This window comes from Sphaeramia orbicularis, chromosome 3 (genome assembly GCF_902148855.1).
Source record: "Sphaeramia orbicularis chromosome 3, fSphaOr1.1, whole genome shotgun sequence".
In the NCBI taxonomy this organism is placed as follows: domain Eukaryota; kingdom Metazoa; phylum Chordata; class Actinopteri; order Kurtiformes; family Apogonidae; genus Sphaeramia; species Sphaeramia orbicularis.
The window spans coordinates 36323201-36346330 of NC_043959.1; the positions used below are offsets into that span (position 1 = coordinate 36323201).

General features: G+C 40.1%; 1 protein-coding gene across 2 annotated transcripts in view; it reads left to right on the forward strand.

Moving 5' to 3' along the window:
* The first annotated feature begins 635 nt into the window (after window positions 1-635).
* The window catches only part of nkd1 (NKD inhibitor of WNT signaling pathway 1), a 38665-nt gene continuing 16170 nt past the window's right edge, over window positions 636-23130 (forward strand). For both annotated transcript variants that reach the window (XM_030129989.1, XM_030129997.1), the window contains exons 1-4: window positions 636-803; window positions 919-951; window positions 1176-1315; window positions 21300-21357. In XM_030129989.1, coding sequence (XP_029985849.1) covers window positions 779-803; window positions 919-951; window positions 1176-1315; window positions 21300-21357 — 256 coding nt within the window. In that variant the 5' untranslated portion in view covers window positions 636-778. The remainder of the gene's footprint in view (window positions 804-918; window positions 952-1175; window positions 1316-21299; window positions 21358-23130) is intronic.

Here is a 23130-nt window from a genome sequence, read left to right on the forward strand (position 1 = left end):
ATCTGATGTTTTCTCACATTTTAACATACTGTAATACTAGTTACTACTCACTTCACGGAGATAATATGCAAAAAAACAACAACAACAACAACACTTTTTGTTTAAAAAAAAAAAAAAAAACAACTCTTAATTGCAGTATAATAACAATAACAAGCCATTGATTTACACTCAAACATGTGCAGATCAGGTTTATCAAAAACAGCAAAGTTACAGTAATGGCATGAGTGTCAGTGTATGGGATGGTGCACAAACGTCCACTGTGTTGGCTGATATGGAACTAAAACAACAAAACCCATGAATACATAAGAGAACAGCTTTGAACAGATGTCCACTGTGGTGACCACTATGCATGAAAGGGTTAATTTAATGCAGATTATGAAAAAATTCTTACAAAATACAACTATTCAATAACTGATGGCACAGATTTACTTTGTGTAATTCATTCTGCACTTGTACACAGTCAGTATTAAGGCTTTTCCAACTCCAAGTGTGATGTGACTTTGGTTTGTGCAGCATATTCCAGTCTCTTGGCTCCCTGACTAATTTATTGTGAAAGCGTTAACCGGAAGTCCCGTGCGCTCCTGTGTGCGTCTCGTCGGTGTCGGGGCCCTGGATCAAACAGTCGTTTGGCTCTCAGCCGTTCGGTCCTCCACTGAGCGCAGTCTGCTGTCGGTCTCTACGGACGCGCCTCTGTCTGGATACCGCAGCCTGTTCTTTTATCATATCCTGGGATTATATTTTCCTCTGATGGTTTTCAACTTCAACTCGATGCTTAGAAATGGGTAAACTGCACTCGAAACATGGTAAGGTTTGTTATTCCTGAGAGAAATCACAGCTGTAGTTTTGTTCAACTGCTGCTGCCAGACTTTCGAGTAACATTATTCATTGTCTCGTCTTTTTTTTCCTGTGTTTCTCAAGCCGCTATTTGTAAACCGAGGGAGAGTCCAGAAGGTAAGCGCACTTTTCCTCCTCTTCGTGATAAAAGTGGGTAAAATAAGGTGCAGTTTTAAGAGTCTTTGCTCATTGTAACCGCGCGACTCTTATGAGGATGAAGCGCTTTAATGGAAAACATGAGTGAGGAGCGAGAAGATACAGACTTAAAGCCCTAACGATGCGCTTCTTCTTCTTCTTCTTCTTCTTCTTCTTCTTCTTCTTCTTCTTCTTCTTTGTTCCAGGTGACAGTTTTGTAGTCAATGCCTGTTTGGCCAGGAAAGGAATCGACGACTGGCTCGTGAAGCAGAAGTACTACTGCACGAGCTCTCGCCTCGAGCAACAGGACTGTCACCACAAGAATAACTGCGGTTTGACTGCACGGGTGAGTACGACGCCGTCCACGAGGTTCACGTATTTATGGTCAAGTGGCGTGTCAGACTTGGTTGTTAAATTACTTTTAAAGTATTTCGCTGCTTGTATACGGCGTTTGGTCTCCTGAAACTAATTAGGACGAGGTTTCTGAGGCGTTTTTCTTTTTTCTTTTTTTGTCTGTGCGTAAAATCTTATCACATCGTGCGTAAGTCTGTCTTCTCCCTCTCACTTGTATCTGGAAGTACTTACAAACTTTCTCAAAGCCTCACAATAGTTTCCAGACGTTTTTTTTTTTAATCCATTATGAAAGAAACCAAACTAAACTGCGCAGAATTAATCTAATGTGATAAATGAAATGAGGCGTTTGGAAGTCTACTGTTAGTGTCGTAAAACGGAGCTACACATGACAGCAGGAGCCAAAGTTGGCGCATCACCTCCGTTTTTTGTGTCTGTCGCAGCCGATTAGACCCCAGTTTAAGGTTGAAACACAATGAATTTTAATACTCCCTCAGTGGAGGTCTCATCTGCTTATGTAGAGAACAAATGCTGGTATCAGCCTCTGCATAGATCTGAAGGCTCTTAAGGTAACAATAGATCAAGCTTGAGTTGAAAGCATTGCACTGTGACAGTCTGGTGACAAGTGTGGATTGTAAAGGCTGGGGAAAAATGTTGGAGGTCATGCTTGTTTTGTTTTTTTGGCATTGCCGTAAACACTGTGCTGTTGTTGTCAAGTAGGGAAATCCTTTGGAATTGCTACAGAGGAGCCTTAAGCCTCTTTGGTTAGAAATGCCTTCCTCAAAGGCAGCATGTCTGAAGAATTGGAGCCCATCAAGAAGAAAAACGAAAAGCAATTCCTCCACCCACGATCAAGACTCTCTGAGCAGAAATGCATCTATCCATTGAATGCAGCTCAGGAACCTGAATCTCTTGCATTTGGAACACATAAGAGTACCTTTTGTGATATTCAGCCTCGTTGATTTGTATTCACAGGCCGAATGCGACTTATATGAAAAGAATCCTGCCACTAAAACAATGCAACCAGCTCATGTCCTCTTATTAGATTAAAATGAAGGAATTTCAGGTGACTGCTTATGTTGGTTTGGCTTCTGTGAAAAATCATACAGTGATGTATTAAGGAGAGCTGGGACATCCAACATGAGGAAGTCTTGGCAAAGTAATGATTCACACTCTAACTGGGTCTAAAGTCCACCATTGTTTGCTTTTGTTCTGGAAGGTGTTTTTATTTACGTAGCATTGCTTGGCTTGAAAACAAATGGAAATGATGCATGATGCTTCAGTGATGGCATGATTTATTATTGTCCAGATCTGACTAACATGAGATAAATGAGATATATTTGCCACAAAAATAAACATCTTAGCATCTTTTTTTTTTTTTTTTAAATTGAAAATAGCTATAAGATGACTCCCAAATGAACTAAAATAATCATAATATTTCTGTAATATTGTCAGTTTTCACCCTGAATTGGAAGGATTTTACATTCTAAATTGTAGTAAATTAAAGCATATTGTTATTTCATTGTTTTCCTGAGACCACAGAGCTGAATTAGCATGTTTTAAATCATTTAATTAGATATAGGATTCTTAAAACATCACTAATTCAGGTAATTATATAAACAAACTGTCTGTCCCTAATAGAAAGTGTTGAGAGGTTGCCTTATGTTGTACCCACATAGTGTCAGAGTTGATAATCCTGCCTTGTGCCCGGACCAACAGTGAATATCTTCATAGTAACCAGATCCACTCAATGCAAAGCTGCGTCTTTTTTCTGGATTGGCGCTATGAGAAACACCTGAAAACAAAACATACCGTTTACGCTGTTGTTCATGTGTTGACTGGGCTTCATAAGCTTTGGACAATTTGGGCATTTAAAACCCCATTATTACCATGCAATTACCATACATTATTACCACAAAACAAACATTCATTACCTTGGTCCTGGAAATGTGCATGCACTTTGGCTTCATTTCCCAGCAAAAGTGGTGTGTGAAGGTTTGGCCGCTGAAAGAGCTGGATGTTTTGAAACAATTTAGAAGTAGTGGAGCTTAGTTTGTATAAATAATTCAAGCTCTGCCTAATGGCTTTCTTATCTGGAGGGAAAATAAATAAAAGAAGAAAGGTGTTTTCAATATGAGGCTTTATTTGGATGCTTTCGAATCTCATTAAAAATACAGACCCAAATGTTGTATATTGAAGTGTAGTTTATAGAAGCATTTGTTAGAAGGTAGGAGTCCTTGATCACCCATAAAGCTCTCTTCTGTTTCTGCAGTTTTATGTGTTTTTACTGCGTCAGAGCCACCCTTCAACACTTTATCATATCATTCCACAAAATCTTATAGCGGTGTTTTGTTAAATTTATGGTTGTGACATTCTACAAGTATTCTGTTCTCAAAATTTATTGTAAAAAAAATGGCTACAAAATGATATTGTTCAAGATGAAAACTTTTTCCCAAGGCATAAATAACCTTTTAACATTGGGGGAATACAGTATTAATGTCTTAGCTTAAAATCCTGTCTATATTCAATAGGATACCTGGTGGGAAAGCTATTTATAGCTGCTGTTTTTTGAGCCCCCTCCCAGCTGAACCAGGGTCCAGGAGAATTCGGGTCAGGTGTCAACAGTAGGGAGTCCACATTTGGAATTCTTTTGATCCAGTCTTTTCCAAAACTATTCCTGACAGGAACAATGCTGTTTATTTTGCAGAGGGTGTTGTTTCATAGTAGTGGATGTTTGTCATGTTGAGCGCGTGGGTGCATTAATAGACTAAACCCTACTTTAGTTTAAGGCTTAATGACATTTCCATGCCCACCTTGTGTCCATTCATGAGCTGTGTAGGCAGAGATGCAGTGTTGGTTGCAGACAGTGAGTGGTGTGGGCAGGTGGATCTGTGTGTTTCAGTTATGTGAGCCTTGGCACGCTTTCTCCCCTGTGTCCAGCATGGTGTCTACATCTACCCATAAATTTGATATGTTGTGTTCACTCCACAGAATTATGTTGCTGACATAGACACTGATAGCATTGAAGGTTTTTACAACTTATGACTTGGAAGTTCAGATTTCTGTTGGCTAGTTATTGGGTTGCTCCTGAAGCTTAACATGGCATGAGTTAAAAGAGGAGTGAATTATCTTTGTAGCATATAAGATTAACTGCGGATGGATTATATTTTAATGTTATTTGTAGCATTATGGTTATTCCCCTTCCTAGGCTTAAAATCCCCCTCCCCCGCTGCTGTTCGCCTTCTTTCTCCCCTCCTAGACTCCATCTGTTTGTTGCGTTTACCCTGTGGCCCTGTGTTGGTTGTGGCTGATGAAATGAGACTGCATTTGAAGTGGGCCACGCAGGGAGGTGTTTGTAGTGACACTGATGGCTCCTCCTCCACTGTGAAGCCCTTCCCTCTGTGTAGTAAACGGAGCCCCTCCACCTCCAGTCTTCCCAAGCGGCTGCTCGTACAATGCCAAAGCTTCATTTTGTTTTGTTTTTTCATGTGAGCTTCCATCTATTTGTATGGAACAGTAGGCAAAAAAGAAGCAAAGGTACATCTGATGACAGAATTCAAGTCTTCAAGTGAATCACAGTAAAACTTCTGCCCCCAACCCCCATGTCTCTCAGTAGGTTGCCAGCTCTTTGATTTTTCTCAAGTAAGTAAAGGTTTTTTGGAAGTAGGCCTAAAGCTTTTAAACACATTCCCTCAGCCTCTACGTCTGACAAAAGACATGGCAGGTTTTGCGCCCCCTTCGTTCCTTGCTTGTGCTGCGGTGCTTTTTCTCTCCTTGTCATTTTCACAAAGCAAGGGCCCTTGTCTTGAGGCTGAAAGCACCTTTCAAATGCAGACTCCTCTTCCTCTTTCTCTTCTTCTTTCTATTTTGTCCCATTGCGTTTTCTTTTCCCACCGACTGGCCTCTTTTGCGTGTTGTGTGACGTATGCCCCTCTCCCACCGGGCTCTACCCCCTCTGTGCTCCCAAGGGACCGAGGGCCTGTTGTTGCTCTTTGAAGAGGCTGGGAGAAAAGTTTGGAGCCACATTCTAAAGAGAAGAAAAGGCCTTAGCCTTTGGGGAGGAGGGGTAGCACCTGGCCATAGAGGGGCTCTGTGATTTTCTTTTCTATTTTCCCATGAGAAGATGGGATGGTAGTCTTGTGTTAATGTCAATGTAGCTGGAGGACTGGGAGGTTAGAGGACATACAGGTAGCTTTTATGTCATACGTGGCATCGTATGTCATGTAGATTACTCCAAACCGGATGAGTTTGTCCGGTGTGACAAAGCTGAGTGGATAACTCTCAGGTTCAGCTGTTATGAATGGTGCCCTCTGGAAAGGATTTCTATGAAAGAATGAAGTTTAGACCAAGGTAAATCTGCAGTGACATGTAGAAATTTGATCAGGTTTATCCATTTCCTTTTTGTGGCAAAGCATTTCTTCATTTCCTTATGTGTGCCACACTGGCCAGATTTTCTCATGAAATGCTGTATGAATGAGTAGAAGTCTATAAAACAGGTCAGGTTTCTCTTCAACAACAACCTTTTTCTTTACCATAACATGTACAGTGTGTCATTATGAATAAAACTGCACATATGGGATATTAATAGTGTGAGCGAGACAGTGCACATATATGTACACATCTGTTCATGCATGTGCTGTAAGTGTGCAGTATGTCTGGAGTCAGCTGTCCGGATGCACTCCCGAGATCAAAGACTTCTGCGGGAATGTGCTCTGAATCTCAGGGGATTAGCAGCTGAGATTGTGCTTTGTTTCCCCAAATATATGCTCAGTTTGGAGCAACGGTTAGCTGTTGATCAAAGTGTCTCTCACCACCCTTTCAGTGTTACATCTAGGCTTGTGCGTTTTGTTCCACGCTTGGGGTCGGGTGGGATTTATTTCAAAATGATAGAGAATAGCTTGAGCTTTAAAATATAAGTGTTAAGATGCACATTTAACCAATCTAGTTTTACCTTTTTCTAACCAGAGTTGAACATTGGATGCAGCCTGAAACTGAAATCCCTTACATTTAATATGCACATGGTACCGTGCAGATGATCTGTCTAAATACAGAGTGATTTACCTGAGATCATTATCTTTTTAAATACCCACATCTCTTCAACCTTTTGATCTATTTGGATGTCTTAGACATGCTAATGTACTTTCAAAGCATTGGGGAAGTGCTTCTTTTCCTTCTGACCTAAAATAGTAAGATCAAAAGAAGAGAAATTATGTGATAATTATGGTAGATAATAGATAGAGGCTACCTTAGTGCAACCAAAAAGAATTTTATTCACCTGTTCATGGCTTGTATGACTTTTAAGTATTAAAATAATCTCCCACAATATGAAATATAAAAGTATTTGTTCTTTCTCTGATTTCATTGCAGTACAATACACTAAAGAGATTATCTGTATGTCATTACAGATGCAGTAGCAATTGCAAACACTTAATTTAGTGGTGATTAATCCAAAATAGACCTACACATAAGCACATTTTGGCAGGTGCAACTTATTACTGTAACAATATCTCAGTTCAGTTAAGTGTACAAGTAAACAATTCTATGCAAAATTCAACAACCTGGTTTGTCATCAGTGGTATTATTCACACCTGTATGTATGTTATATGATGTTATTAACAGCTGAGTGCATACGACAGTGACGGTGTAGGAAAAACTCTTGGGGAGTGGGGCTTCTGTGGTGGTGAGCCCCTCAGAGCTTTCTGTGGGAGCGCAGTGCCCGTTTTAATCACCCACTTAAAAGGCTCTGCTGAAGTGGGTGTTTAAGTGTTTAAACCCTGAATAATTCTCTCTTGTTTGTTTATCAGGTTTCCCTGCGGGTTGTGCTCTGGCCCATGCAGTAAGTGCTGAATAATTTGACTGAACACTCAAAGTGGTGCTCAAATAGGATGAGATCAACATCTGCTTAAAACTCCTATCAAGCTCTCTTGAGAGTGCACACTGACACTCACAAATATACATACACTCATCCCATTTGTTTACTCTAATATGTGAATCTATTTATCACTGCTAACAGACGCACAATCCCAGCGTGAATCACTTCCACTGTTTTGCTTACAAACTGGATGTAGGGAAACATCATTGATAGACTCCACAGTTTCCATGAGCCCTGCTGTGGTATTTATCCTCCTTGTGTGAGAGCTGTTGTGGCTGAGGCCTTAAGGCCACCTAGGTTAAAGGGAATGGAGGAAGTAACTTTAGGTAAACAGAGTTGGGAGAGCATTGTGCCTCCTACAGATACAGGTTCCAGGGCTCTTCAGCTCTTCCTGTGGCGCCACTCCTGGAGGAGGTCTGGATTGTCTGTTAGGGGATGTTTTTGGTGGAAGGAAAGCTAAACACAGGATCAACCCTGCTGAAAGGAAAGCTGTCCTCTCCTGGTGTGTTTATGCTCCACAGGTGCCACAACCCAAAGAGGACCTCACCCTGTAGAGTCTGAATGAAGCCGTCCAACCCTATGCTCCCCAAATGGCCATTTGGCCCCAATGTTAAACTTTCCTCATCTCCACCCATTTTTTTTTTTACTCAACTTTGAAAAACAGTAACCTTGATGTGTAGAGAACTTCACTGGATTGGACAGAGGTTTTGTAATTCTTAAGGGGACTGCAAAGTAACCATAAGCTCCTGAGTGCAGCAGTGAGGTTGAGTAGCAACCTCCCAAAATAGTTTCAGTGGGATTAGTTTTACCTCTCAGTGTACGAGACCAACACTGTATTTGTAAGATGTGGGCCTGTGGTTTTTTATTTCCTCTTAATAAAAGTATCATTGTGTTCAATCATTAATTATGATTGCTCTTGGAGTTAAAATAAAGTCCCTGAGGTGTTGTTTTTACTCTGGGTCTTTGTTGATCAACCCCTTGATTACAGAGTCAAGTCGCTCTTTTAACATATACATATATATGGTATTTGAGTTTTGCTTGCGGGTTTGGCTGAATGTCTGACAAATTATCAGTAAAGGCAGAACTTGGCTTCAGTAGGGACTGAAGGATAATATTATAATATTGATTTAGATGTTTAGTTCAACATACCTACAGTATGCTGATGATGCAGTCCTTTTACAAAAGACTGAGCTGCCAATCCAACATGTGCAATAGAGCTGAAGTTATAAGAAGACAACTTGGTTTTTTTTAGCTTTTATGTAAATATTGTTGACTCATAATTGTTTTTGAGTGTGTGTATAGTTTTATTCTCTTTTTGTGTCTTTATATGTGTAGCATATATGTGGGATACTATGCACACAGTGACTTTTTTGGTGTGTGCATTGTTGGTGGAATTTGTTAGCACTTTACAGCTCAGTAACTGCAAGTTCATTATGGAGAGCAATGACACAAGCCACTAAATCCAGAAAGCTATGAATAGAAACGTGCCTCTGGCACCAGTGTACTTGTATATAGTAGTTGAAGTGTCTATTTCTGCTGCTGTGTTTACTTGCTAAGTTGAAACACTCTCTGTAATTACAGAAATTTTAGGTCCACAGTTAAAAGGTCAGATGTGAGGGATGTTTAGAGGTAGTGGCTTGTGGCTGGTGGTATGTCTGCTCCAAACATGCTGTGTGTGTATATCTGTGTGAGCATACGTCTGTGTGTATAGAGTAAGAGAGAAAGAACGGCCACCTTGGTGTTGAGGTCGGTTGCATCTGGTCAACATGCACACGTCAGAGGTTTTTAAAGCTGCCACCTACCACATAGAGGCTGATTTCTGTCATATAGTGTTAGAAATGTCTCTGACTTGGTTTTTACTAACTCCCCTGTGAACAGTTTTTATGACTTATCAGCTGTGATTACAAAGGTCAGGTTTATATAACATTTCTTTTGCTAGTTTTGTTATTTTTCCCATCTTGTGTTTTTGCTTTTGATTTTAGCTTTTGATGGCCCAGTTGGATCAGATGATAAAACACCTCACTCATTAAACTTAATTACACTGAATGATATGGTGGAGATAATATGATTCCAGCAATGAGGTTATAGTTTCATTTTGTTTGTCTGTCAGTAGGAGTACTTCAAACTGTAGCACAGATATTCATGAAACCTATGAACTCCTGGAACTTTTTTCAGTTTCTCTAACTTTACAGGATAGGCACTTACAGACTTTTACATTATAGACTGCAGACCTTCACTGTAATGGCGGTCTGTTGTGATTGAGTCATGTTTACAAGTTCAGTTTGAGTTTCACCTGTCTTGTTGCTCATATTGATGCTCCCTATGTTTTGATTGCCAACATGTGCAAATCAAATTCTCCAATTAGTTGTGTCCCTTTTCTTTCTTTTATCAAGAAACTTAACTGATGTTAATCATCAACATAATTGCATTACTGGAAAAGTTGGGTAGCCTCCAAAGGAGGGTTAATTCAAGCACCATCCAATGTGGGTTTACAGACATAACTTGGGATTAAATAAGGATAGGAAAGAGGAGGCTTCCTAATGTCTAAGCAACACAAATGACCTAATTATTTAGACACTGTAGTCTTGAATTTTTTAACAGCAGTGGGCATTGTAGAAACATTAAGCATGAGCTGCTGCAGTGTGGAAAACATGGCATTATTTTAAAGTCACAGAGGTGCACTATGCAGAGGTGCTGCGGTGAAAGGTTAAAGTGCTTGTCACTTTTTTGCTGCCCTCGAGGTAGACTTCCTGACTAAAATCCTGTTCCTCCCACACTTCAGCACTTGAGTCTGGCGTCTGAAGCCACCCAGACGGCTGAAGGACTGTCTCTCCTCAAAGAAGGCTTTGACTAATTACTGAGACCCTCTAGACACGGTGTTGCGCACTCGCAGTTCAACAGAGCACACTGACACTCAAGAATGAAAGCAGGATTATTGCCAAGCATTTGTCTTCGGAGTCGTGCAATCCATACCACTTTTGCAAATATGATTGACATGCATACACACACACAAACTCTAAGTGAGTTTCCTCTCACTGGACTGGTTCTCCTTATTTGCCAGGGAGGTTAGCAGCTCCAGAGCTAACTAATTTCCTTCATGAAGGGTGAGATATCCTGTTGCTAAACTAACCACACAAGCTTTTGCAGATGAGGTGTGTCATTTGCTCAAGACTCTTAAGTCTCTTTTCTTCCTCTCCTTTTTTCATTCTTTGGAACTTAGCTTTACTCTGAATTCAGAGGACCATAATGTTGTGATTTGTAACTCTTGGCAGGCAGAGACCACCTGTAAATCAAGGCCAAGCGACAGGCTGTCTCCATTCCCCTCCAAACCAGAGCTTCCTTTTGGGAATGCAGGGTCCCTAAGTGGAGTTCATTGCTTGGTGGAGAATGTGTTTTAAGGATTCACCTCTTGCGCCTTTTCCCTGTTAACCCTCTGACTCCCAAAGAAACTTAAGGATAAAACAGAAAAGACTTTGCTAGTGCTGTCTGCACCCGTTATCTTCACATCAACATGTGACTGTTGCTGCTGTTAACTTCTAAACAGAACAAATGATTAGAGATCATGATGAAGCTCAAGTATTTATCTAATTTGTTTAGATAATAGGAGGTTAATTGACTTCTGCTAATTACAGCCACACACATTCTACATATTCATTTATGTAAGAAATATTAAGTCCACTATTTGTGAATTAAAACTGACTTCCTTTGCAGTTTTGAAGCCAGTTTTGAACCACAGTGTTTTTGTCTAAGAAAATGAAAGCCCTCTTATACATTGGTTTGTCTAAATTGCTGGATTGTTAATTATGAAGTTTAGACTCTTGATCTTGACACCTTGTATCCTCTCTTTCTGCTCCTCTCTGGTAAGATAAGGCTTTGATAAACAGTGTGATAAATGTTAATTGCTATGGTTACATATTTTTCCCAAGCTACTAAAGCAGGTACTTTGAGTAACAGGTAGAGTTTAGTGCCCAGGGGGCTAGCTGAGCTATAAAAGCTTATCTTTGCAGGTGTAAAAGTTTTGTAAATGGGTCATTAAGTGTTGGCTAACTTCACACATAAAGCACATAAAGGGAGAGGGGGAGGGAGATTACTTCAAATCAGCATGTTTCTGAAGCGCAGAGATCAGGGCTGTAAATTCTGCTAATATTCCACTGAGCCTTTGAGGAGGCAGGCTTTGATGTGGGTGAGGTAATGTGACCATCAGTGTTTGCAATGTTAATCTGACGCGGAGAAATGGCTGGTGCTCCACAAAAGGAAGGCATCCAGTCACTGCACTTGTTCCTGTAAAATTCAGACGAATTCACTGAGCAAACAACACGTGCACTTAAATTCACACACCCACATGTGTCAGAACGCACATGCTTACTTATACATGTAACCACAAGACACGTGCCTCTTCTTCAGCAGTGACACACATTCTATCTCGACACACACATGCACAGTATAATTTATACCCGTTATAGTCTTTATAAATGAAGAATTTTGATGCTGCAGAGATGCCCTGGCCTACAAATCATAGTCGTCAGACATGGATTTGCTTGGCACATACCATACACTGTATATAAAGATGGATGCCAAAATGCTGTTTCCTGCTGTGCACAAATTAATTCAAAATCCCACGGACACAGGAGCTGTCATGTCGCTTGTGTGACACACTTTGAAGTCAGAGTCTGATTAATACGGATGTAAAGATCTATCTAATTGGTTTGAATCTGTGTGGGATTCAGTTAGACTTGTCATTGTAACACTAAACAATTCATTAAAACAAATTGATTAGAAAGGTAAATATGAAATACAAAAAATAGTATGAAATTTATATAAAAAGGCCAAAACTGCCTTTGGGAAGAATGTAATTTTGGCTGTTGAGAGGGTATACTACAGGTAGCCAATGGGAGAAGATATGTTGGCTTCACTTTTAGAGAACTTTCGTTGTGTCCATCTTCACATGCAGTTTGTGATACAGACCTTTTTAGTGAAATGTGAAAATTACCATTCCCACTATAAAGCCATTATGATTCTTTTTTTTAACATTGCTCACCCTACAACTCTTCATGCTTCTTAGTCCTCAGCAGTTTTTCTGTTGTGTGTTCATGTGGACAATCTCTGCATGACCTGTGTCATGAACTGCAGTTAAAATGGCAAACCCTCTGGTATGTGGAGCCTCCTCAAACCCTTACAACCTTGGTGTTGCTGACCATGCATGCTTTAATCATAGAGCAGCTTCCTCCAAACCTGCCTGGTGATGTATCCCATCTCCGTGGCTATAATTTCCTTCCTGGGGTGCAGGAAGAGGAGCAGGCGTGCCGTGACTGAGGGGTGTCAGGCATGGGGCCGCAGAGTCTGCCTGCAAAGAAGGTGTCTGTCTTTGATGTTACTGCTAAAATGTCATATTACACTTAAGCGCTCTTAGCAGTGTTTAATGTTTCATTATTAAGCTTGTTATCCATTTGTGTGGATTTGTTTAGTTGGATGGGCTGTTCAAGTGTGTTAATGGCTGACTGTGAGCTACATTGTTTTGTGTAGTATCATCTAAATGGACCCACTGTAGTCTATATAAACCTAAAATATTAGTGAACTGCAACTTACCCTTAAAAGAAATAGAGACAACTTTCAAGGTGACCTCATGAACAGTAACCACACTAATGCAACTGATTACTTAAAAATACCAGAGTACAGTGGTCCATGAAGGTTATAATTGACATGATCTGTCATTGTTTTCAAAATCTACAGAGCCAAAGCTAGAGGAATAAATAGTCAAAAACCAAACTTTAAGTATAACCTAATTCTATGGGAAACACTGCCATATGTGCTTTTAAAGATTCAAAATGTGTTGTAAACACTTGATAATGACACAAGTTTTCCATTAAATTTTTAGGAGTGTCATATTTATACTGTAGAATAAAAGCCTGGGTGCTGTTTTGTAAAGTCTTTCAGATTAAATTCATAACAGCTTATGTTTTGTTCATGGCGTATGCGAATGGCTCTACATCAAAGCATTTACAACTTGTGACCTCTGGAAAGGCGTTCGGTTTCTTATCAAAGGTGTAAAATTGTATTGTAAAACACAGCAGATATGATTTGCTTTTGGTGCTGCTGACTGTGTATGAGTTCAGTAAAATGCGTTTGTTGTAAAGCTGTGACATTGTACATGTTACACTGGAGCAAATTCAAGAATTGCATTATGATGATGAGCTTCATAGGTCCTTTGTACGAACACATATTTATCTCATTTGGCTGAAGAGAAATGCAAAAATTAATTGGACATGGCTCACTATGATGTAGGAAAATTGGCCCTGTTTCCCCTCCTTCCATAAATGGGACCGTATCAAGTCAGCTTTGCTATGCTATATGATTATCTAAGATCTTTATTTCATGTGTGAAAATGGATCCCCTTTGAAGCCACACTTAGAGGCAGTGCTGTGCTTCACTGCCTCACATCAACACCCTCTATCTTGACTCCAGCTCTGGCTGTTATGTTTTACTGCAACGAGGTGCTTTGAATGAGGCTGTTAAATGTTGCTGGAAGGTGAGGAGCGCATAAAGAACTGGAAGACGAGACTGGATACAGGTTTAATCGGCTGTCTGATGATGACTGGTGGTCGTCTTTTTTTTTTTTTTCTTCAGTATACTCACACACTTACCTCATATCGGAGGACAGGCACTGCTCCAGATTTCAGGAGTTGTGTTGCTCCGTCCTTTGAAAGTGCCTCCTGTGTATCTCAGTTTACTCTTTGGGATGGTGGAGGGGGATGGGTATTTCCTCTCTTGAGATCTTCAACGAGTAACACTACACCTATAAGCTAATTTGCAGCTCCAAAACTAATACAAGTTTTTTGTTGTTTTAGTTCTTAGTTTTCAACTTTTGGCTAGTGTTTGCACTAGAGATTCCCAAATTCCCATGCTGTACAGCTGTTTTCTCCATCAGTGATTCAGAAACTTTCACTAATGGGTGCAGTCCAAGTTATACAGAATGAGTCAAAATTGCTTATTTGCAGTGTGTTGACTACTTAGACCTTTACACTGTGGATCTTGACACACCTGATGCAAGGATAGCAAGGTATTACATCTGAAACTGGCCAGTCTTCTATACTATATTTGTAGGTATATGTGCAGATGTTGGCCATTCTGTAGTTGGCAGCAGTATGGTGCAAGTGTGAATAATTACTTCACACTTGATGTAATGCTCTGTTTTGCTTTCCAGGGCTTGGGTAGCTTTAATGTGAGTGTCAGAGACCTCAGCCATCTCCTGTCTGAAAGGCCCAGGGATAGCAGACATGTACTACTAGAAACACAGCCACTATTTCCACATTCTCCCTTGTCTCTGTCACTCTGCCTGTCTCAACCCCTCAGCTAAATGGCCTTTCATGTGTGTAGCTCCCCACTTCATGTCGGCACCGCTGCTCCGAATGACGCAGTGCTTTAGGTGTTTTCTTGCGCCGGGCGAGGGACAGAACAGGAGGCACCCAGCCGCAGTCCTAATGAGATTTTTCCTGGGTTTTGATGGAGTGCCAGTAGCACTGCCATTGCTCTAGAGGCCTGCCTCCACTGAGCCCTGGCACGCGATCAGGGGAAGCTGTCGTCGGCCGCATAAATTGTCAGCCTGTGTGGCAGGTCGTAGAGTCAGACAGCATAGAGACCAAGAGGCCCTGTGGGACTTTCCCACAATCACATACAAGTACATATTACTTGCACTTTAGTGTACCCTTTTACTTTCAAACACAGATACTCAAAACCCCCATAAAATTGGCTCAGTGGGTTCATTTTTGCTGTGCAAGTTTAAGGACGACACTAGCGGCAACTGTCTGTCTTAGCTCACCAGGTCTCTGTCAGCAAGCTTTTTCTCTTTCTCTGTCCCACTAGATTTATCCCAAGGAAAAAGACAAATTTAGATGGCAGAGGTTTGCACATTTAACTCTAGTGTTTATTTACTCAGGGTTGGTCAGTAGAGCACAGAGACCAACGACCTACTCAACGTATGCATACGATGTGCTTGTATCATTGTAGGGATAGTGTTTAGTCACATTTTATGAAATTATCTAAATCATGTCCTTGCTGTTAATGTGGCTATAACAAAATATTTAATTTAATATTTAAGAACTATAAAGAACTCTGGCTTCCTCCCACCATCCAAAGACACGCACAGATACGTTAATTGGTTATTCTAAATTGCCCAAAGGTGTGAATGTGAGAGTGATCGGTTGTTCGTCTCTGTGTCAGCCCAGTGATGAACTGGCGACTCATCCAGGGTATACCCCACCTTCGCCCACAAGTAGCTGGGATAGGCTCCGGCGACCCCCGCGACCCTAGTGACGATAAAGCTTGCTCATAAAGATGATGAATGAATGAATGAAAAACTATGAAGAATAACAGTCAAGCAACAATTGTCAACTCATTTGCTCCCTGTCAACTTATCAAAAATGCCGCAAGTACTTTCTTCAACATGATGAACGAGTCATTTCCCCTTTTCCTTGTGAGTACATTCCCACATATTCTGCATTTCACAGTTCGTTGACTTGAGAAAAATGTATCCACCCCTGTTAAAGTTGGTGGACCTTGTTCGTCATACATTCTTGCTTTTTTTCTGCCTTTACTGTCAGACAAATCTGTGGGCAAATGAAACTTTCATGTCTCACCTAACAGGAATGAATGTCGGACTTTATTATTTTACCAACCTGAAACCCAGTCCAGAAATGTAACTAGCTGTCAGAACAGAATTTCCATGCATCACATCTTATTTATCAGATATCAGAACATTAATCCTCCAATGGAGTAATGGCTATACTTCCTCCACCTGTGCTACATATTGGCAAGCTTCTGCCCTACTCGCAAAATTAAGATACAATACAGTAAATCATAGAAATTATAATGTGGTTTAATCTAAATCTTAAACTGTACTATTCTTTGCTCTAATAGTGAAATACATACCAGTCTATGAATTTATTGGTGAAGTTGTTACAGTTTGTTTGCAAAGAAAGAACTGGCTCTGGAGTCACTGTAGCCTATGTGATCCCATATAACAGCATGAACCAAAACATAGTGAATTATTTGTTTGTGACAGTAATTGGTCAGTTTGGTCAAATGAGCTTTAATGTTCCTTGCTGTAATGTTTTAAACCAGACATCCACAAAAAAGGAAAATACACCAAAGGGAGCAAAGAAAGCGCTAGCCTGACATAGTGTTAGTTCAGTAAATATTTTCAAATGCATTAATCTGTCTCTGCTATATCCAAATCCATATTCATAATGTGCACTGCTGATGAGCTTTGCCAAATATGTCAATATAATGCCAACGGCCAAACCAAACAGGTCTTCATGCTGGCGAGTAACGTAGTTGGGAAGTCGTAATAAGGCCGGCACACTGCGCTCTGTGTTATAGTCCTGTAATAAATCACTCTCTGTGAGGGGGCTTGAACAACTTTAAAGCACATGGGGGCTATACAATCCCTTGTCCTGGAGGCCCCAAAGAAGCTCTGAAGGACCTGGCTGCTGTTGAAAGAAAAATGCTTTATACTCTGGTTTCCACAGAACATTTAACATCATGTCTGGAAAATTGTTTTAGCTGGTCCCAAGTGAAGTAGAAAGATGCTTTTTTGGGCCCTGAAGCCTGCACCTCTGGCCGGATCATGCTGAGATGCAGGGAAGTGGCACCTCATAGTAGCATTTAAGTAAGGGTTGAGGTCGGATAGACAAGCAGTAAGTAAAACTGCAGCATCCTATAAACGTGATCAGCAGCTGTGTCCTTGAATCATATGGTGGTGATTTTATAACACCACTGCCAAAAGTGACTCTATGGAAGTTCACCACCTCACATTATCATCATCTAAACTGTGGCTGAGTCACTTTAGGTGGGAGTTTTGGGAGGTAGCTCATCTGGCCTGAGGTGCACTCCTCCTGTTTGTAAAGGTCACAAGTGAACCATCCATTGGATCAGTGCTTCACCAAAAGAGATTGATGGCTCTTTTGTGGCCACTGTTGAGTGCACATGCTCTCAAGAAGACGGCACAGATTTCTCATTGATAACCATGACCGTTTGGATTTTCTATTTGTAAAAGTTGCACCTGTTGAGCTATGTCTTTGATCATTAGATGAGAAATCACAAATGAGAGAAATTACCTGTACTGCAGTTAGAAAAAAATCCCATTTGAGTGCTGTCATTTCCAGTGAAACTCAAAAATATATCTCCTGTCCCTTCCACAGTAATGTGCATATTTTGAAAAAATTATATTTTTCATCTGTGTTTGGGCCTCATGTCCACATGTAAACAGTGTTTTAGGTTGCAAAGTGAAGATTTTTACATTTTTGTGTAGTGAACCTGCACTTGAAACATCAAATCCAGGTGTATAAATCAGTGTATGACCTACATTAGCTCGAGGTTAGCACAGATACCTCTGATAGACAGATTGGACTGGTGCTATGGACAATTCCATGTAATGTAAAGAATACACATTGATAACTTTAACCAACACTTAAGGTAACTCAAGTTTACATCTTAACTTGTTGCTGCTCACCTTCATGACAGATTAAAGCCTGTGTGTCTGCTATTTCCAACCCACAGTTTTAATCATTTGTACCAGTTTGTAATTGTTTTTTGTGTGGTGTTAGTGTGGACAGGGTGTCAGCTTTTAGTGCTGAAAACAGTTTAGTAAAGTAAAAAAGACTAAGATCCAAATCAATGAAATTACATCCATTTTGTGTGTCCGAGCTGTTTCCATTTCAGCCAATTGGACTGTATTTAGTTAAATTAATTTTAATTGAATGCTACCTTTCCTTTATGGATCCTGAACATATGAAAACTTTAAGCATGTTTTTTTTTAATAATTCTGTCAGTTTCATATTTCTGTATCACACTATTTATTAAAGCTGCCTTATGAATGTCAGTGATGTGAATCCTCAAGACCCCTCGGTCGACTGAGGTCAGTGGAGTTGTGTTTTCCTTACCTTACCTGAACACAACATGATAGTTCTATATCTGGTAGTGCCTGTTCTGCCTGTTAACATATGGACTAATATGGACTATTTATAACCCTCTGACGTGTGTATGAAGGACCTATGAGAAAGTGATGTTGTTGTCTCTTGACTCTGTAGTAGCAATTTGTGGACTACACTCATGGCCAAAAGTTTTGGAAATGACAGAAATGGATTATTACCTCCTCCACCAAGGAGGTTATGTTTTTCCCGGCGTTGGTTTGTCTGTCTGTCTGTCTGTCTGTCTGTCTGTGTGCAAGATAACTCAAAAAGTTATGGACGGATTTGGATGAAAATTTCAGGAAATGTTGATACTGGCACAAGGAACAAATGATTAAATTTGGGGGGGGGGGGGGCACTGATCTGCCTTGGCGGAGGTCTGCGCTCTCCGAGTGTTTTTCTGGTTTGTTTAAATGTGATTTATTTGTCATTAAATTTCATAGAAAATCTATTTAATGCTACTAATAGTTCTTCAATGTACCTCACAAACATGTAGAAATTAAAAAAAAAGAAAAGAAAACATAAGTAGCAAACTTCTAAAAAACAAAACTCCAAGGTTTTTAGTCATTGATCGTTGATCCTCACAAATATCCTGTATTAAAAAAAACCTATATAAATTTTACATCAACCAGTATATCGCTGAGCACTAATCAATGATGATATGTAAAAAAGCCTAATTTATATTATAGATTCAGTATCTAAAGCAACAAGAAACTTGTGATGTTGTGCCTTATGGTTGACATTCGTAACCACTTAGCTGCCCCCACAAACAACCTAAAAACTTATGCTTTTTATATTCAAAGTAAAGAAATCATGTCCTGCTCATTGCTTCTTTCTGTTCTTCTGTATATGTTACCATTTAGCGGTCACAGACTTAGTCATGACAGTAAGGGAGTGCATGTGTGTTGTGTGTAAAAGCACGGGATATTTTTTTCTTAACACTGACCAGAGCAAATCCCAGAGTAACCCCAGAGTACTAATAATACAGCTCCCATCCATCAACACAGACAACAACCAATTAGCACATTCCTCTGCCCCCTTTTTCTCATGTTCTTGGCTAACCCCTCAATAATTTTGGATCATTCATCAAAAAACAGAAATGCACTCAAGATGCTGCATCTGTGTGTGTGTCTTTGTGTGCATGGAATCAAAGGAATGTTGATCGTGGAGTGGCTTTATTTTTCTTCTGTGGGAATTTTATTTTCTCTGTGAAAATAGAGGTCAGTGTACAAGTTACTTCCATTTAAAGACTAATACGGTACTGCCAGTGACACTGATGCAGATCTTAAGCCTTTTTTCACCTCACAATTTATATGAATCTTTGGTTTCACTAGGCTGTTACTGTTCAGTTAGTTTCACAAAGTTTTACATCCATCAAGTTGATTTTGAGACCCTTCTGGGTTCATTTGTGAAGACTAATGCTGAGCAGGAAGCTGTACATTGGCCTTGTACAAACAACAAGCACACATTTTTTTTTTTACAGTTTCATTCGTCAGATATTAAAGGTTACACAAAAAATGCCAGAAACCTACTCAGAAAAATATCTGTTCTTAACTTGAACAATAAAAAACCTATTAACCAAATGATCAATTTGTTGAAATACGACTAAGTGGGATTTTTTAACCCTGAATGGTAGAGAGCTCAGTGATGCCACCTATCTTTTTACTCTTGTTTTAGATGGTTGGAAATACAGTAAAGTATTGAATCTACTTGATGCATCACAATGTTTGATGTGGGATGTAATACCTCTACTATACTGAATCATTTTTATGTTGAGAGATGATTTTTTTTGTCTAGTAAGGCTTTTTGATGTTTATTTGGTCAGCAAACTTTGCAAGAGTGTCCAACTAACTGACTTGAAATTTAAGTCACTATATACTGTATTTCTATCCTAATCCTATGATCATACTGTTGTTATAGGCAAGACTACTGTTGACCCTTTTATCATACTAAAACTGAGCAGACCTGCATTAAAACCAGCTCAGGAGCAGTTTAGTGAAGCCCAACCAGAACATGTGTTGACCTATTCATACCAACAACAAACACAGGCTTATCCTGGTGCTTGCTTTGTGGGTATCAGCCTCTCAATCTGACAGCCAGCCGGTCAGTTACTCTGCGGTTTACTCCATTCTCTTTCCGAGGCCACCCACTGTGCTGCAGCCTGGTCGGCACTAGACGAGAGCAGGGTGTGATCCCACCAGCTGACCCTCTGCTTCTCCAGGTTTCACAGAAATCCTGTCACAGACCACACATCTGCAAGCAGACAAGTGTGTATGCAGTAAATGGACATGTGCTTACACACTCATTCAAGAAGTCATTTTTATGAACTTAACTATTGATTATTAATTTAAATCATCCACTTTGATTCACCTGTTGGCTAATATGTGTTGTGTTCTTGTCTCAGTTGGATATGTGTGAGGTTTGCCTGTTTTGGTGATGGAGAGATGTTTTTTTTTTTTTGCGCTGTTTTCTCAGTGGAAATCTTTGAAATGAAGCCAGGGGTGGGTCTTTGAATGATTGTGTGTTGACTTATGTGAGTATGAATATGTGCATGTATATGTGTTTGTCAGCCCGTGAGTAATGTTTTTTTGGCCAGATGACTGTAATGCCACATGGATACCTGAGACAGACTTTTCCATAGTGAAGCCCAGGGATCACATGTCCCTCCAGTCGCTGTGGTATGCACTAACAGACAGAGCTGCCAGTGGGCCTGGGTGAAAATGGCCCAGGATAAAAAACAAGCCTCTGAACGTATCTCTGCAACGATAGACTGTCACATAAATAGCCCAACAACCAGCCCTCTTTCTCAGAATTCACTGCAGGACAGACAGCAATGATTTAGATACTTCTTTCATAGTTTCAATTCCTTCTGCCAACCTTATGCTCAATTTGTTTCAGTCCTGCAATTACCATCCTCTTAAATGTTCTGCTTCTGTTGAAGCTCAGCATACACTTGTCAAACTTTGGTCATATATAGACCTATAAATGCTGTAATTTTGATTTAGGCACACCAGTCTGCATCGGAAAGCTGTACTTTGGATTTACATCATTAAAACTGTTTGTTTTTATATGACAAACACATGAAATATTCCTGTTTTATGGTGCAAAACAATGATTTATGTGTTCACTCTTTCTGTTTCTAGGACTCTATGGATGAAGCATGTGCTGAGAGGATCAGCGGTGAACACTACCGTTTAGAAGGTAGGCCTCCTGTGTTCCTTCTTTATCACCGTCATTGCCAAAGACTACATGTAGTCTTAAGCTGTTTAGCATGTTTTTTTTGGCTTCTATTTGGTTAAAGGGATTTTTTGTGAAACTAAGTTAGCTAATGTTTGACAGTTCATCCTGAAAACACTGTTGTTAAAACTGCTACACAGCAGTGTCAGGGCATTGTGTGTTTCTGGCTTGCAGTCGTTCATCACTTCCCCTCTGCTCCACACCCACTTTCTAAGCCCCAACAATGTGCTGATGAAGTCCCTTTACCTTCTTTCCCTCCTCTCCTCCCTTCCCCCAGTGGGGCTCTGCAAAGTGCCTCCTTTCCCCATGTTTTATCCCTGATGTGATGTGATCCAGGATTAAAGAGCTCCAGAAGGAGAAAGTCTCTCCCTCCCATCTAAAGTCAGGTTTGGACGTGAGGTGCAGGCTGAAACGTAGAATAGAGTGAGACCGGCCCAGAATTTGGAAACATGGCAACTAAATAATTTCAGTCTAGTTTATTATTTCTGTCTATTATCCAGTGAAACTGGATAATAGACTGAGGTAAGAGAATAGATAAGAGACAAGAAATGACACATAATGTAGGTGAAGGTATTAATAATCTTCATTTAAGGTTGGACTGAACAAAGCACACTGCTCTGTTTATTCTCAACAATTAACAGGAGAAGATGTGCAGATGATTGGATCCACATTCAAATGACTAAATTGACAACATTCTTTCATTCATTCATTCATCTTCTCCACTTGCCTTGTCCTCACTAGGGTCACGGGGGGTGCTGGAGCCTACCTATGGGGGGTTTGTTTGTTGGTCTCTGTATGTCGACTAAAGATTCAGTTGCAAAATATTTGGTGATGGGGTTTTCCTGTAAAATATCTCTAATTGTTCAATTTGTTATGAAATTAGTATATCCTTTTACTTTAAACAAATAGACCTCAAAGTAAAATGTCCAATACCAAGTGAATTTGACCTACCTGAATCTTAATTCATATATCTGTAACACGAATTGTCACAGAGCGGTGGTGACATTCTGGAAGGATCAGAACTGGTGAATGACAATGCAATGAAAGAATGTCTGTAACTGTAATGTATGTATATGTAATGTACAAATATAAGTAAATGGTGTGATTACATTCAGATCACACACTTGGCTGTGGTGCTGTCAATGAAATAAATCAGATACCTGGTGTTAAATCAAAACATAAAGCCACAGGCCAACACTGAAGTATGGACAGCTGTGGAGCAGTTTGTGATATCCCATACATGAAGTGCATTTTGCACTGTTATCACTCTTATTGTCCATAGATCTAACAAAGTGAGAGAGAAAACAGAAATGACAGGACAAGTATCATACTTGAAAGCCTTTTTTCCTCTGGGTTTAGGGAGGAACCTTCAAAGAAAGTTTTGTGTGGATTAAAAAGAAACTGGGGCTCTATGATGAAAGTATCCTTAGGATATTTTACATCGATACAGCAAGCATGCAGAAAGAAAGGCTTACACTGGCTTTTTATATTAAGTTCTTTAAACTGTTCTTCAGCAATCAAAGGGCTGTTAGAAACCACTGACTGATGAAGTGCGTTACTCTTGAGCACTTCAGAGATGGCTTCTGAGAAGTAAAAAACAGACTTTCTTCATGATGACCATCTCTTCCATCTCATCCCTATATTACCTCAGGTCCCAACACTTTGCTGTTTGTCCATGAACAAACAGATCCTGTCCTGGGTAATACAGCAGCCTTGCTAATCCGGGTGTGATCACTC